Below are 14,140 nucleotides of genomic sequence, written 5' to 3' on the forward strand. Positions count from 1 at the left end.
AAGATGAGAGTTGTACTGCAACACATCTGGAGGGCACTAGGTTGAGGAAAGGTGGTCTACACTGAGCAGTAGTGGCTCTCCAGGGTTCAGACAGAAGTGTTTTCCAGCCCTACCGGAAGATGCCAGGAACGGAACCTGAGACCCGCTGTGTGCAAAGCAGGTGCTCTACCAGTGAGCTGCAGACCTTTCCCTAGGTGGGCCCTGGAATCCCCTTCAAATGAAGACACAGAGGAACTCTTTCACTCACTGGGCCCCTGCCCCTGTTCTTCCGCCACCATTATCTCTGTGTGCTGCAAGAATGCAATAGCGTTTTTGCCTTTCTCCAGACAATGCAAGCACTGCCCCTATCCCCACTGCCAAAAACACACATCAGTTTTCTTGGATCTGACAGAAACTTCATTCTTGCATTTCCCATTATCCAGAAAGGCTGGGTTATTTTTATTCCAGACACTGTCAGGAGTCAATTTCTCCATAGTGGAAGCCTCGTTCAACACATTAAAAAAGAAAGAAAGAAAAAGGCTGAGCTGTTCAAAAACCATCCAAGCACAGCGCTTCAGCGGTCTCTTACGCTGCCGCATTATCTGATGTTTCTCTCTCACTCTAAAGAGCGGAAATTTGGAAATCAATGATGATCATGCAAATGGAGGGAATGAATCATTGAGACACTTACAGCCAAAAGCAACAAATGTTTTTTCTCCCCCTTCCCTTTTCATAAATATTTCGGTGCCTTCAGCAAGACACTTTTCCTGCTAATTCATGCATCCTGTAGAACTCCACAGAGATTTATGAGAATGTGCTAGCTGAGCCTCTCCTCGATCTGCCCATCACTGAACCGATACCAGTGTAAATCCAAATGACAGATTGATGCTGTCGAATGCAATTGTGTCAGGAAGGCTGGCCACTTAAGCCCAACATGCCACTCTCAGAGGAGAATGAAAAGGTTCTGTGGGACTTACAGCCCAATCCTATGAGCCACTGGACTGAGGCAGCAGCTCATAGGATCAAGGACTAAGCTGCCAGTGCCCCTTTGAAGGCAAAAGTAATGTGCGGAGTCCACCGGTGCTGTAAACTGCACTGGTATTAGTGACTTTCCTCCTGCCCTTGTTCTGTGCTACCAAAAAGCAGTTACGCTGCTCATTAAGGGCGGATCAGGGTGCCTCTCACCCTTCCATCTGGCCTTCTATGGTCTTTTCTGGTTCATAGGAGTTCCAAGGCTGGGGCAAATGTGTGCTGGCTAAATCTAAGGTTAAGTATGGGGGTCTGGGAAGAGTCCTCATATACACTGCCCTGAGCAGTGTATATGAGGTATAAAATATGATTAAGAAACAGAACTTCCGCCCTGCTTGCTAGGCATCGTGACTGCCCTGACAGCTAGGAAATTTCTTCCACATGTCCCTCCAAGGAACTCAGGGCTCTCTCTTCACCCCTACTTTTAGCCTTACAACAACCCTGAGAGCTAAGCTATGCCCAGAGAGAGAGAGAGAGAGAGAGAGAGAGAGAGAGGGAGTCTGCTTCAAGGTCACCCAAGGATCTGAACCCAGGTCTCCCTGGTCCTAGTTTGACACTCTATCCACTACACCAGAGAGGCTTTCTATGCTTAGCCACAGAGCTGCAGGTTACAACTTGCACTACTGGAACTATAGTTAATCTAGAGATGGGTCAGCACTCAGTGAAGACTTCTGGAAGCCTTATGTGTTTGCTCATGCAGATACCATTTTTTGGCATTTGTATTCAGATATGGGATGCAGGAGTCAACATGTGGCTAGAGCCATTTTCCCCAACCTGATGCCCTCCAGATATTTTGGACTCCAGGTCTCATCAGACAGCATGGCCAAAAGTCATGCACGATGGGAGTTGTAGTCCATCTGGAGGGCACCAGGTTGGGGTAGGCTGTCTTAGAGCAAAAGAAGTGCCCTACTAGATCACACTGAGGCTGCAATCCTATGCACACTTACTTGGGAGTAAGTCCCACTGATGTCAGTGGGTCTTTCTTCCAAGTAGTCACATACAGGATTGCACTGTAAGAGTATGTCTATCCCACAGCAGCCAGCTGAAAAGCTCACAAGCAGCGTATCTGGAGGCATCAGCCCTCCCTGCAGTTTGGCCTCAGGACTTGGAGCTTTTCTACATGAGGCTGTTAATCCACTGTATCTACTTTCAGTTTTAGCACAGAATTGAGATTCAAGCTCTACACAAAGAGCTTTTCCTTTCCTGCTTTTTTGCAACATAGCCTCTAGCTAGCACTGTAGTACAGCAGAATAGTGCAATAACACAAGTAGGAAACTACATTTTCTTTTGCTTTCAGAAATAATACCCCATTTCCCCGACCCTAAAAAAAACTCGCCAGAAGAGCTGGTTAATAATAGAAGCAAAACTGGAATGTCATGATGTCATCTCAAGAACCCGTAAACAACTATAAGTAGGGAACGATCAGTGCACAATAAATGGCTCATGTACAAAAGCTCTTGGTACTCAGATATATTCTGCCACTGAATATGGAGGTGCCATTTAGTTATAATGGCTAAGAGACAGTGATGGGTTTACCCTCTATAAATTCCTCTAAACTAAGAGTAGGCAACCTGGTGACATTTTGCACAACAGTTCTGATAACCTCTGACCACTAGTGATGCTGGCTGGGCAAATGGGAGTTTTGTCCGAAACATATGGAGGGCACCGGGTTGCGTACCCCTGCTCTAAAACCTTTAAAATGATTCTAAGCTGGCGGCCATCACTATTTTTCCAACTGAAAAACCTAGAGATGCCTGTCACTGGGGGCATCTGGACAAGTTTGCACAAAAACATTCCTTCAGCTCCAGGAAAGAATTGGCCATATTTTATTAAGAAAAATAAGAAACCATGGAAAGCAAGCACCAAATGTATTCCATATAGAGATATTGTAGTTACAGAATTGTTTTCCTTTGTGGACATCTCACTCAGCAATAGCATTTGCCCAGCAGCAGTCTCTTTTGCTTGTGGTCTCTCTCAATTACCTGGCAAAGCACCTTGTGGGATTTCTCTTTGGTTTCGGTTTGGCCCACAAGTGGAGCAAGCTCCTAAGGCCTCATCCTCATTCTTAATGGAGGTTTCTCACAAAGGAGATGCAATTGCCCAACAAACGCAACCACAACAGCCTTGTGTATTTTATCCTGATTAAAATTACAGTCATTGTGAGAGCCTGATGCTGCCTACTTATGAAGAAAGAGCTTATTATAATTCAAAGTGGGAGGGGAGTGTTGTTCCTTTAAGACTCATTAATCATCTATGGCTGGCTGCACCTCTTAAAGTCATCTGGGACACCCAGAGGCTGAAGCAGACGAAGGCTGATTATGGCTGAAGATTGTTCAAGGCACTCTTAGACCAAACTTTGTCAAGGAGGAGGGTGGGAGCCTGCCGCTTGGAGGGTGACAGGATCCCAGGCCTGCCCAGTGGGCATCAAACTCCTGGGCATCCTCACCATCCTGACTGATCTGTTACACTGTGGCTAGCTGGCTCAGTGTCGCAGAGACACTGCCGGTGTTTCCCAGCACAAGCAAGGAAAACCCTGAGAGGCTGAGCTTGCAGGCCAAGAGATGACTGGAAGGGTGTGCAAAGGGACTGTGCTCTGAATTTCTCAAAAACAGAGGTCGTACCATGCCCACGGGATTCCTGGGTGGCCTGTTGGCTTTGCTGCCTTCGTTACGCAACATGTCAAGCCTGGGTCTCCTCCTTGTGCCAAGCTCCAGGGTCACAAAGAGAATCTTGCCAAAGCCCAGCTGACCTATTTCCAGCCAATCCTATCTTGATGGTACAAGGGGCTTCCCATGACCAGACTGCAGGAATCCCACCGACCAAGACAAATGGGGTGCAATTCAAAAAAAGAAGGAATCTGTTTGTCCACTGTGCATCTCCATTCTGAGCAGCATAATGTGTAGACAGGAGACAGGAGTCTGAAAGTGTGTCCCAAGGGAGTCACAATTGGCTGAGAAGCATAGGTTTGCTGTGAGTCTTCAAACACGCAGCTTCCCCCAACCCTTCCCCCAGTATTTCTTATGAAGCAAACAAGAACTTGCCCTTCCATTCTCTGATGTAGTGGCAAAGCTTCAAGTGCGGATGCTCATCATGACAGTCCCTGTAGCCGCCCCCCCGCCCCCCAAAGCAGGCAGTTGTGTTGCTCCATATCACCAAACGAGTTCTAGCAGGAGCAGCTCTTTTGTAAAGCCAATGGGTCTTAACCGCCCATTCTAGACCAAGCCACCCCAAAATACTTTGCATTACAACAGCAACAGCTCGCTACAATATACCGTTGCTGCGGAAATCCACTCCCCACCCCTCACCCCAGCTACTGTGAGGACTGCAGCTAAGCTCAGAGGGAACAAGAAGCCGGAGGGAGGGAGGGAGGGAGGGAGGGGTGGGGGTGGGGGTCAGTGGCAGAGGATGTCATCATCCCTGCTAATCAGAAAGTCCTGATATTTCGACCCTGTGAGCCCCGCCTCCACTACACCATTATTCCCATCACAAGCGAAGTAGCTCTAAGCCAATATGCACGGCTGAGGAACGTAGCGTTGGAGTGGAGATCCAAGGCACTGGACTCTGTGGAGGCTGGTGGCTCCTATGTCAGTGGGGCAGTGAACCAGCCAGAGTGCCAAAGGAGCTATCCAAGGTGCTGAATCCTATCCCCCAAATGGGTTCAGCATTAGAGTTCTCACTGGCTCTGACTGCAACCCAGAGTGGATTCACCACCCCACTGACATAGGAGCCACCAGCCTCCTCTGACTGGACTATATAGTCCATCGGATGTTTTCTGATCCACTTTCTGCACATTCTGAAGCTTCCAACCTGGGCACCTCTGCCTCTGGGCTCTAACGCCATGCAGGAGGTTGTATCCCTAATGCAGCTCAATTGGCCAAGTGCTTATCATTTATTCATTTTAAGGCGTATAACCCACCATTCATTCATTCATTCATTCATTCATTCATTCATTCAATTCCATTTCCATACCACCCAATAGCCAAAGCTCTCTGGGCAGTTTACAAAGATTAAAACATAGGTGAACCCTGCTTAATATCAAAACAGTCTCTGGTATACAGTGCTGTCTTCCTTATGCCAGGCAGCATGATTCAAATACATTGTTCCAGAGCCGCCCGCACCACATGTCTTGGCTTGACTGCCTGGGGCAGACAGATGGGAAATGGAGGGGCAACTGAGTTACAGCCTTGAATTGAAGCCTAAGCTCCCGGCCTTTCAGGGCTGCTTCACATGATATGGGTCTTAAGATCCCTTCAGTGTGGCTTTTGAATAGTCAGATGGTTGGATGCAGGGCAGATTCATGTCAGTTTCACTCTAGAGACAGGCCTTTATTAAAGTCTGGAAGCAGATGGCCAGTGCAGGTCTAGGAGAAAAAAAACTGGACATGAAACTGACAAGCACCTAACCAAGAAAAAGTGGTGCTGCCAGGGCTGGTATGATTCTTTCCCTTACAGCCTGTGCCAATGTTCAAGCCTGCCTTCATGCTATCTGCCCTGCTCCTTAATCCTAAATAGATTGGGGCAGGTTGAAATTACTTAGTGAAGGACGAACACATTCTGCAGATGCTCAGAGACACTTTTCTTTAACAGGACTTCACATATTCCAGGAATCAGGCATGGTACTGAAAACAGATTCTGGAGCTGAATCTGAGCCCTAGCACAAGTTAATCCCTATTCAGACTCAGCGGCTGCTGCATGCATTAAGTGTGGGATCATTAATTCCCCACTGAGCTGTTTAAAAAAAAAAGGGGGGGGGAAGACTCAAAATGTGCAGGGATGACAAAGCAACTTTCCCTGATTCCTCTTAAAGGAAAACCCAATTCCATTTTAATCCGCTTGACTTACTGTCGCCATTAAAGTAAAAGCTTCTGTTTTGTCATTCACTTAGACCCAGCAGCCTGGAGTGTCCCTACTTTAGCTATCTCATTCTACATGAGAGCTGGCTCCTGGAATGTTTGCCCTGGGCTCTCTGGTTTCCCCTTACAGTCACAGCCTTCTACCACCGTGGCTCCTTTCATTGCTAGCACATTGCTGCATGGCTAGCAGCTGGGCCAGATTTTGTTGCCACATTGAAAGGCAGGGTGGCACCTGGCTACAGAGCATTCTCTCAGGTGGATGGACTGAGGAAAGCATCTGGAAAATGTGCTAGTATCACCTGGAGGGCAGGGAGAGTTATTGATGGTTATTGCAGCCAGTGAGGCAGTTGTTGCTGAAATGCCTAGGACTGGGAGAGGAAATGTGTGCCAGAAAAGTACCTTTTTCTCCAGTGCATTTGGAGGTTGTTAGGAAGCACAGAACAAGAAACCCCAGAAGTGGGGCTTCAGGTGCTGTCTAGGCGAAAAGGTCAAGCACTTCATGGTAGGCAAAGGTAGCTGTTTTGTCCTTTTCCATGCTCTTCCAGAGAGGAACATCATGCCTTTATACAAATCTATGGTGTGACCATACTCTGAATGCTGTGTATGGCCGCTGCATCTCAAAAAGAAAAAGGTGCAGAGCTGCAAAAGGTGCAGAAAAGGGAGACCAAAATGGACAGGGGGCTGGGGCAATTCCCCATTGAGGATGAATCTCAATGTTTAGAATTTCTTACTTTAGGGAAAAAAAAAAAAGTGAATAAAAGGTGACATGATTGAGGATTATAAAATTATGCAGGGTCAGGAGAAAGTGGATAGAGAGATGTTTTTCTCCCTCTTTCATATTACTAGAACCCAATGAAGTCCTCCAGTCTAGCTGAATGGTGAAAGACACAGGACAGTCAAAAAGGAAGTACTTCTTTATGCAGAGTTAAACTATGCAATTCACTCCCACAAGATGTGCTGACGGCCAGCAACTTGGACACCTGTAAAAGGGTTGTTTTTTGTTTACAAATTAATGGAGGATAAGGCTAACAATGGCTACTAGACATCATAGCTATATGCTACCTCCAGGATCAGACACACCATGCCCATGCATACCAGTTGCTGGGAGACAACAGTGGGAGAGGGCTATTGCCCTCATATCCTGCTTGTGAGCTTCCTGACAGCATCTGTTGGTGACTGTGAAACAGGATAATGGACTAGATAGGGCTACTTTGTTATGCTCTTATATGGGCCTGGTGCCATATCAGTGGCTGAGGAATTCTGTGCTTACAATCTAAATGTAATGTGCTGTGCAAATCTGAGACATGTGTCTGACATGGCTTTATTTGCATACTTCATTTTGATTAAACAAATTTAGTTTCCATTTGGACATTTTTTTGCCAGTCTTTGTTGCAGACTGAGGGTTTAGATTCACTGGCAGGACAACAGGTATGTAAGGCCTGTGAGCCACTGAAAGCGAGTGGAACCTGTGTTGACTGGAAAACATCCACCACTACTACATTAGCACACATCCCCCAATATTTAGCAGTAGCTCCAGTCCTCACATATTTTCAGGTGTTTTTCTCTGCTGTCATGAGGGCCAGAAGCATACTTCCAAAAACAATGTTGCTGGTATATGCAAGATTCCACTGCAGCTACCAGATTATATATTTGAATGCATACTCCATGCTCTGTAATGCAGCTGCAGCCATGCCAATTTTTAGCACTCCCTGCTTCATCTATGTATAGCCAGCTATATTTAGCTTCCTCTAGGCTTGCCTATATATTTGTAATGCACAGCTGCTTTTTCTCCTCTTGTCACTCAGATTCTGAAGTATAATGCATCTCTTTCCCAGGACCCACTCCTTTACAGCAATACAAATAACAATCTCTATTTTACCTTTGTAGCATAGAGACAGCCTAGGAAATGGCAGGAGCAAAAGAAGCCCTGATCCTTGTTCTCTAATAATTATCTTTGTCAGATCATCCCATAGTTTTCCAAGTATCCTTTGTAATGAGATGTGCTAGAAGTTCTAGTGGCACTGTGTAGTATTGGTGGAGTTAGAGAGAGACAACAGTGGTCTGGGTACCTCTTCTGAATACAAAGCACAGGCTGAATACTTCCTTGACATCATGATAACAATTACACTGATGTCGCGTACGGGTGCCTGTCTGTGCTGGACTCACCTCCAGGACCCTGCCACTGATGTACCGGTTGCAGGTCTCACATTTAATGCCAAATTGGGCGTGATAGTCAGATTCACAGTATGGAATGCCGTCCCTGTGGGAAAAGATTCAGGCTGTGAGGCTTAGAAGAGGGATCTGGGCAGTAAAGATTCTCCCCTCATCCCCGCCCCACTTCACCAAGCACAAATTCAGTGTTGTTTTGCACAGCAGGATGTTGTAAGGTCACCCAAGCGAAAGTGAAGGGCACCAAGGGGAAAAACTGCCTTTGGGCTATGTATGCTGGTGTTCAGAAGGGAGAGTGAGTTAGTAGCTCTCATTAAACCCAGGGAACTTCATGAGGGCTGTGTTTACCCTGGGGGGGGGGGTGCGCTTCCTCCCACCTCAGCTTCTCTTTTCCTTCTCTCCCCCTCTGGTTTCTCATGCTGTGGTGTGTCTTTCCACCACCACAAGACTGGCTTCTGTTCATTATTGCTCTGCTCAGGATGGGGGGAGGCAAGGATTATATTACAGATTTCACCTCTGTTCCTGAGGCACAGGGCCACACCCCAGCAGGGGCCCACTGACAGAGACCCCCGGAGTTGCTCCTTTTCATCATTGCAACCTACTTGTTCACCTGCCCCTCACTTTGGCCCGGACAATGGTGCTGGTGAGAAAGAGGAGCTGTAGATGCCACTGCCTGCTTGTTCCCTGGCTCTCTGTCTGTCAGGCAAGCCGGTGGTGGCCATGATGAGAAAGAGGATGAGGAACAATTGCAGCTGGTGACAATGGCAGTGAAGAGGTAGGCTCACCGAGGGGGGGGGCAGTGAGGGTCCCTTGCCCAAAGACCCTCAAAAACCTGGGGCTGGCACTGCTCAGGCAGAAGCAGGAGGGCAGTTTCAAGGGCATGAAGATGCCCCGTGGCAGGGAATGTGCCCTCAGTCAACAGGTACATTACCCTAGTATCATGAATTTCTCTCAAAAAGCATTCAGGGATTTAGGCTAAGATTCCCTGATCTTGTTATCTTTCACTGCAACCACACCAGTTCTAAGAAGTGTGTCACTACTGGGGGTAGGATGTAACTTTAATGTGTGTGTGTGTGTGTGTGTGTGTAAATAGGACAACTAGATTTTGAAATGGAGTGTCATTATGTACGGCATACAGTGGAGCTACTATTGCCCGCTTATGTAAATCTGCTCACAGTCCGCTTGGGTCCATTCAGTACAGCGTGCAGCTGCTTGAGCTTGATGGTTCTTCATGAACCGGGGCCTGCGTCAGGGATGGGGCAATGAGTGAGCTCTTTGAGAAACGCTTTTCCTGCTCTCAGTAGGCTTAGATGAATTCAGAAATGCACAGAATGGGTAAATACACATGATGAGGAAAAGTTAGGCCTTGTGCTGTGGCCTAACAAAGGGCAGGACAGAACTGTGACCCTGCTGAGCCTAAGGGAGGGCAGGTCCCTGATGCAGGCTGGAATGAGGCCTGACGTTGTATCCCGAGAAAGAAGTATACATGGTTAAAGGTGGTAAAGGACTCAAAAGGAAGCAAGCATGTATTCAAATAGCGGAACGCTCTTTGAGTAGCAGGCAAGTCTAAGAAAAGCTGCTTCACATATTACATTTCCCTCAACAGCCTTCTCCAACCTGATGCCCACCAGATGTTTGGGACTACAAGTCTCAGCATTCCTGACCATTGGCCATGCTGGCTAGGGCTGATGGGAATCGCAGTCCAAAACATCTGGAAGGTGCCAGGCAGGGAAAGGCTGTTCTACAGAGTCACGAATATTTGTTTCAGGGAGAAAAGCATGTAAAAACATGCAATGCTTGTGTTTGAATTGCTATGCTATTTTTTTTGCCTGTTACCTAATGCATGTATACAGGAATGAAGCTTAGCACTTACTCATATAGACATTCACATGTTATGCTTTCCAAGCCTTTCCCAGCACAAGGATTAATGTCTGTGTGAAATGACCCAGAGGGCCATTTGCCCTAACATTCAGGGATTGCTCAAGGGCTGAACATATTCATTGATTAATCAGTGTGATCAAGTAATTAAATCATTAATTGAACAGTGAAAACGTAATGTGGCTTTTAAATTGGATTTTAGCAGAAGCTGCCCAGTCACTTTCAGTAGCTGATGGCAGTTTTACCAACAGTTATCTTGAGTGAATTAAAGATAGTTTAACCCCCAATAAAAGTGATTTCTCCATGTTACTTAGTTGAGAGAGAATGTTATTCTCATTAAATAGCCTCAAATATTACCTGGCACTGGGCTTCTGTAATAGTGTTGTATCTAACTCTTATCCATCCACTCATTGGAGGTATATGCAGTATACACTGCAGCATTCCTGTGCCCTGTTGAATGACACCTGCATAAAAGCTGACCTGCTGGGCTCCTCCAAAGAGGGTTGCTTTCTGGCACCAACATTACCTGATTGCCCACTGCACTTTATATCTACAAGGCCCATAGTCAAACATAGTGTTATGGTGGATGATCCTAAGACAAGGACGGGAAATGTGTGGCCCTCCAGATCTTGCTGGACTACAACTCCCATTATCCCTCACCATTGGCTATGCTGGTTAGGGCTGATGGGAGTTGCAATCCACCAACATCTGGAGGGCCACACATTCTCCACCCCTGATGTAATAGTACACTGAAGGAGAAGCATTGTAAATCAGGGTAAAAACCTAAATAACACTTAAAATTATTGAAGTTAATTAATTAATTAATTGGTTTCCTAAGAAATGCCAGTGCTATCAGGGATGCTAGAGCCATGGATCTCCTTATCGGTGGGGGTGGGACTAGATGCCTTTGATGCCCCTTCCTGCTCTATGAATCTAGGTGCCCAAGTGCTTTCAGCCATGACATCTGCGTACCTTCATACACGTTGGCAAGAAGAGTGGAAGGGGAGAACAGCTTTACTTCTTGCTAAGCAGGTTGGGAAGAATATCGGTTGCGCATTATCCATAAGTTCAACAGCCAGAGAATTACTTTTGAAAATGAAACTTGAGGGTGCTGAACCATCCCTTAGAAGGCAAGGTCCCTCAAGAGGTTACAGCTTCAATCTTGCAGCAGTTTCACACAAAGAGACAGGGTGAAAAGAAGTGCAAGTAACTCCTGCTTCCTTTGTGATGTGTGAAAGAAGGCCCATCTCACTCTCTTGCATTGACAGCCATGCATTCCAGATGCAAGCAGAGCACACAGATCTCGCCACAGCAAGAGATGCAAAACTCCCCTTTTTGCACATTACACAGGAAGTGCAAAAGAGGAGGGATGACTCACTTGCATTTCCTATTGCCCTGCTTGCTTGTCTGTAATGTGCAAAGTTGAACTGGGTAATTCAGATGGTGCAGCCTGGAGTCCTTCAAGGGCACCATTCAAATGCTCAGCTTTGATGCAATCCCCACCCACCCAGCAGACAGATGAGGGATGTGGGTCAGGAGGAGGAACAGGGGGGCGGGGAACACGCACTTGCTAATGTATTCTCCAGTCAGGATGATTCCACAGGTTTGACACTTGAAGCAGCTGACATGCCACTGTTTCTCTAGGGCCAGGAGTGACTGACCTTGCTTGATCTCCTCCTTGCAACCTGCACATTCTAGGAAACAAGGGAAACACAGAGAATTAGCAACACAGCAACAGCAGCAGCATCCCAATTGGTTTGAGACTCTGACAGTGAAGGACAGCTGTGCCCACAAATGGCATGCCTTCTGGAGCCACAAAAATAGCTTGAATGCAAGAATGCAGCAAAGCACTCCAATGTTCCAGATGCCATGTGCCACATTCAGGATCCCGTCCAGGTAAGTAATAGCTATTTGTCTGACAGGAAAAGAGCTCTACCATCCATATGAGTGAATCTGGAAAATTACAATTGCATGATTTTAAGAGGTATTCTACACATCCAAATCATCCAAGATGGTGGTGCCCATAGTACGGACGCTCTAGGGAGCAACTTGAATGCTCTTCCTGGGGATCCTTACTTACTCTGGGTCTGATATTGGTGGTGTTGACACATCGCCACTGATTCAAGCAGCTATTAAACCACTGCTTTCAGCAGCAACAGCAGCAAAGATGCCCATGGAGTGAGGAAACCCGGGGGAGCATTTAAGTTGTTCATTAGAGTGTCCACATTATAGGCCACCATCTTGTCTGTCTGTAAAATGAATTGGGTGTGTAGTATACTCATAACCAGATCTTATCCGAGGAAAGTCACTGCTGAGGTCAGCAACAGGTAGTGAGAAATGGCACTTTTTTATTGATTTGAAAGATAGTCACCAAAAAAATTTCTTCCTTCACCATTAAAAAAAAAAAGTATATTTCAAGATGAAAGTTACAGATATTCCACTCAGCCCTACATTAAATTGAGAGTGTAGGATGGAATGGGACTTCCTGTTATAAGTCACATTTGTTGAGTCTGCCTTGGTTTTGCATATTTTCCATTTTTTACTCTTGGCAAGTGATGCCTGTAGTATGAAATATGTCTGTGCACAGAACTGCAACAATCCAAATGGCTGTTAATCGGGGGGTTGGACTCGATGGTCTTATAGGCCCCTTCCAACTGTACTCTTCTGTGATTCTATGATTCTAATTGCCATCTCCTCTTGGTGAATTGCATATTGTCATTTAAACTCTTGATCTAGCTGTTTGAACCAGTTCTGATATGACATTACAGTAATACAGAGATTGGGGATGTGTGGCCCTCCAGATGTTATTTATTATTATTTATTTATTTGTTACTTTGCTATCCCGCCTTTCCCCCAAGGAGCCACATGCAATATACATGATCCTCCTCCTCCTCTCCCTGTTATCCTCACAACATCCTTGTGAGGTAGGTCAGGCTGAGAGTCAGTGACTGGCCCAAAGTTACCCAGTGAGCTTCATGGCCGAGTGAGGACTAGAACCTGGATCTCTTAGTCCAACACCCTGACCACCTCACCACACTGGCTCTCCACACTGTTGTTGGTCTGCAGCTCCCATCAGCCCTAGCCAGAATAGCTAATGGTGAGGGATGATGGGAGTTGCAGCCCAACAACATCTGGAGGGCCATACCTTCCCTGTTTCTGCAGCAGTACATTCACTTTGAAATAACTAACCAAGATGCAGGGAAATCTTGGCACAGATGCAAAAGGAAACAAAGCATGTGGAACTCCTACATGCCACCAAGGTTTGAGGGTATCCAGGGCCACTCTGTTTAATCTCCATGCCATGCTGCACTATTTTGATCAAAGATCAGGGCCACATGGTGGCTTAACTAGTGTGGGCAGCCCCCATCTTTTCTCTGTCCCCCACTGGCAAATGCAGAATGGAAGGATGTGTTTGGATACAGGCTAATGTACAAAGAGCTGTTCCCTAACCTCTGTCCACCTTGGCCATGTCTGGACTGGGGAGGTATTTACTGGCCTCTCTTCCATTCCCATTTCCCTTGCTACCTGTTGAGACCAGCAGCAGGAAGCACATGGCCCCTGGAAGCTGTGACATTGACTCTGCTCTGACAACTTCTTTTCTCCTGTCCCTTCAGCACTGAGAATCCCTTAGATTTCCACCAGTCACTTTGATGCAAGGGCTGCGTGTAGGACCAGCTGATGGTTTTGGAAGGTTAATCCAGGCCAGCTGGCCACCCCAACAAACAGAATGAAACAAAACAATACCAGCTGCTGCTGAAGGTCCGTAGGGGGGCAGTCCTGACCGACACACATTTTATTCTGACACACCTAGCAGAAGCACTGGAGGGATCGTTGAAAACCCATAAGGCAGATTTGCAAGCTTCTTCTATTTGTGACTTATTTTCTCCTTCGTCACCCATTTGTCAACACCAGTCCAGGTTTGCTGCTCATCCTTTCAGTACATTGCACTGCTAGGGTGGCTTAGGGAAACTTCCAGCATATATATATATGGACATTTTCATCCTGGAGCCTTTCCACACTTCCTGCCTCCCTTTCTGAAATCACTGCTAGATGCCATATGAGCAGCAATGGTGGAGGTGCATTAAAAGCAGTGGCTAATAAAGGTGCAGACAGAATGGCAGAGAGATGCTGTCCTTTGGCCATTCACATCCCGAATGCTGCTTGCAGCTGGTTATGAATAATCTATGGTGCCCTCGAGTAACCTGAGCCATGCAGCCAAGGAGAGGAATCTAT

General features: G+C 46.6%; 1 protein-coding gene across 1 annotated transcript in view; it reads right to left on the reverse strand.

The window, feature by feature from the left end:
- ABLIM3 (actin binding LIM protein family member 3) overlaps positions 1-14,140 on the reverse strand; it is a 115,038-nt gene that overhangs the window by 44,687 nt on the left and 56,211 nt on the right. The window contains exons 5-6 of the mRNA XM_084838677.1: positions 11,475-11,601; positions 8,027-8,120 (exon numbers count right to left, since the gene is read on the reverse strand). Coding sequence (XP_084694803.1) covers positions 8,027-8,120; positions 11,475-11,601 — 221 coding nt within the window. The remainder of the gene's footprint in view (positions 1-8,026; positions 8,121-11,474; positions 11,602-14,140) is intronic.

The sequence above is a fragment of the Heloderma suspectum genome, chromosome 2 (genome assembly GCF_057233095.1).
Source record: "Heloderma suspectum isolate Gila_16-S chromosome 2, 16-S_ref, whole genome shotgun sequence".
Lineage (NCBI taxonomy): Eukaryota > Metazoa > Chordata > Lepidosauria > Squamata > Helodermatidae > Heloderma > Heloderma suspectum.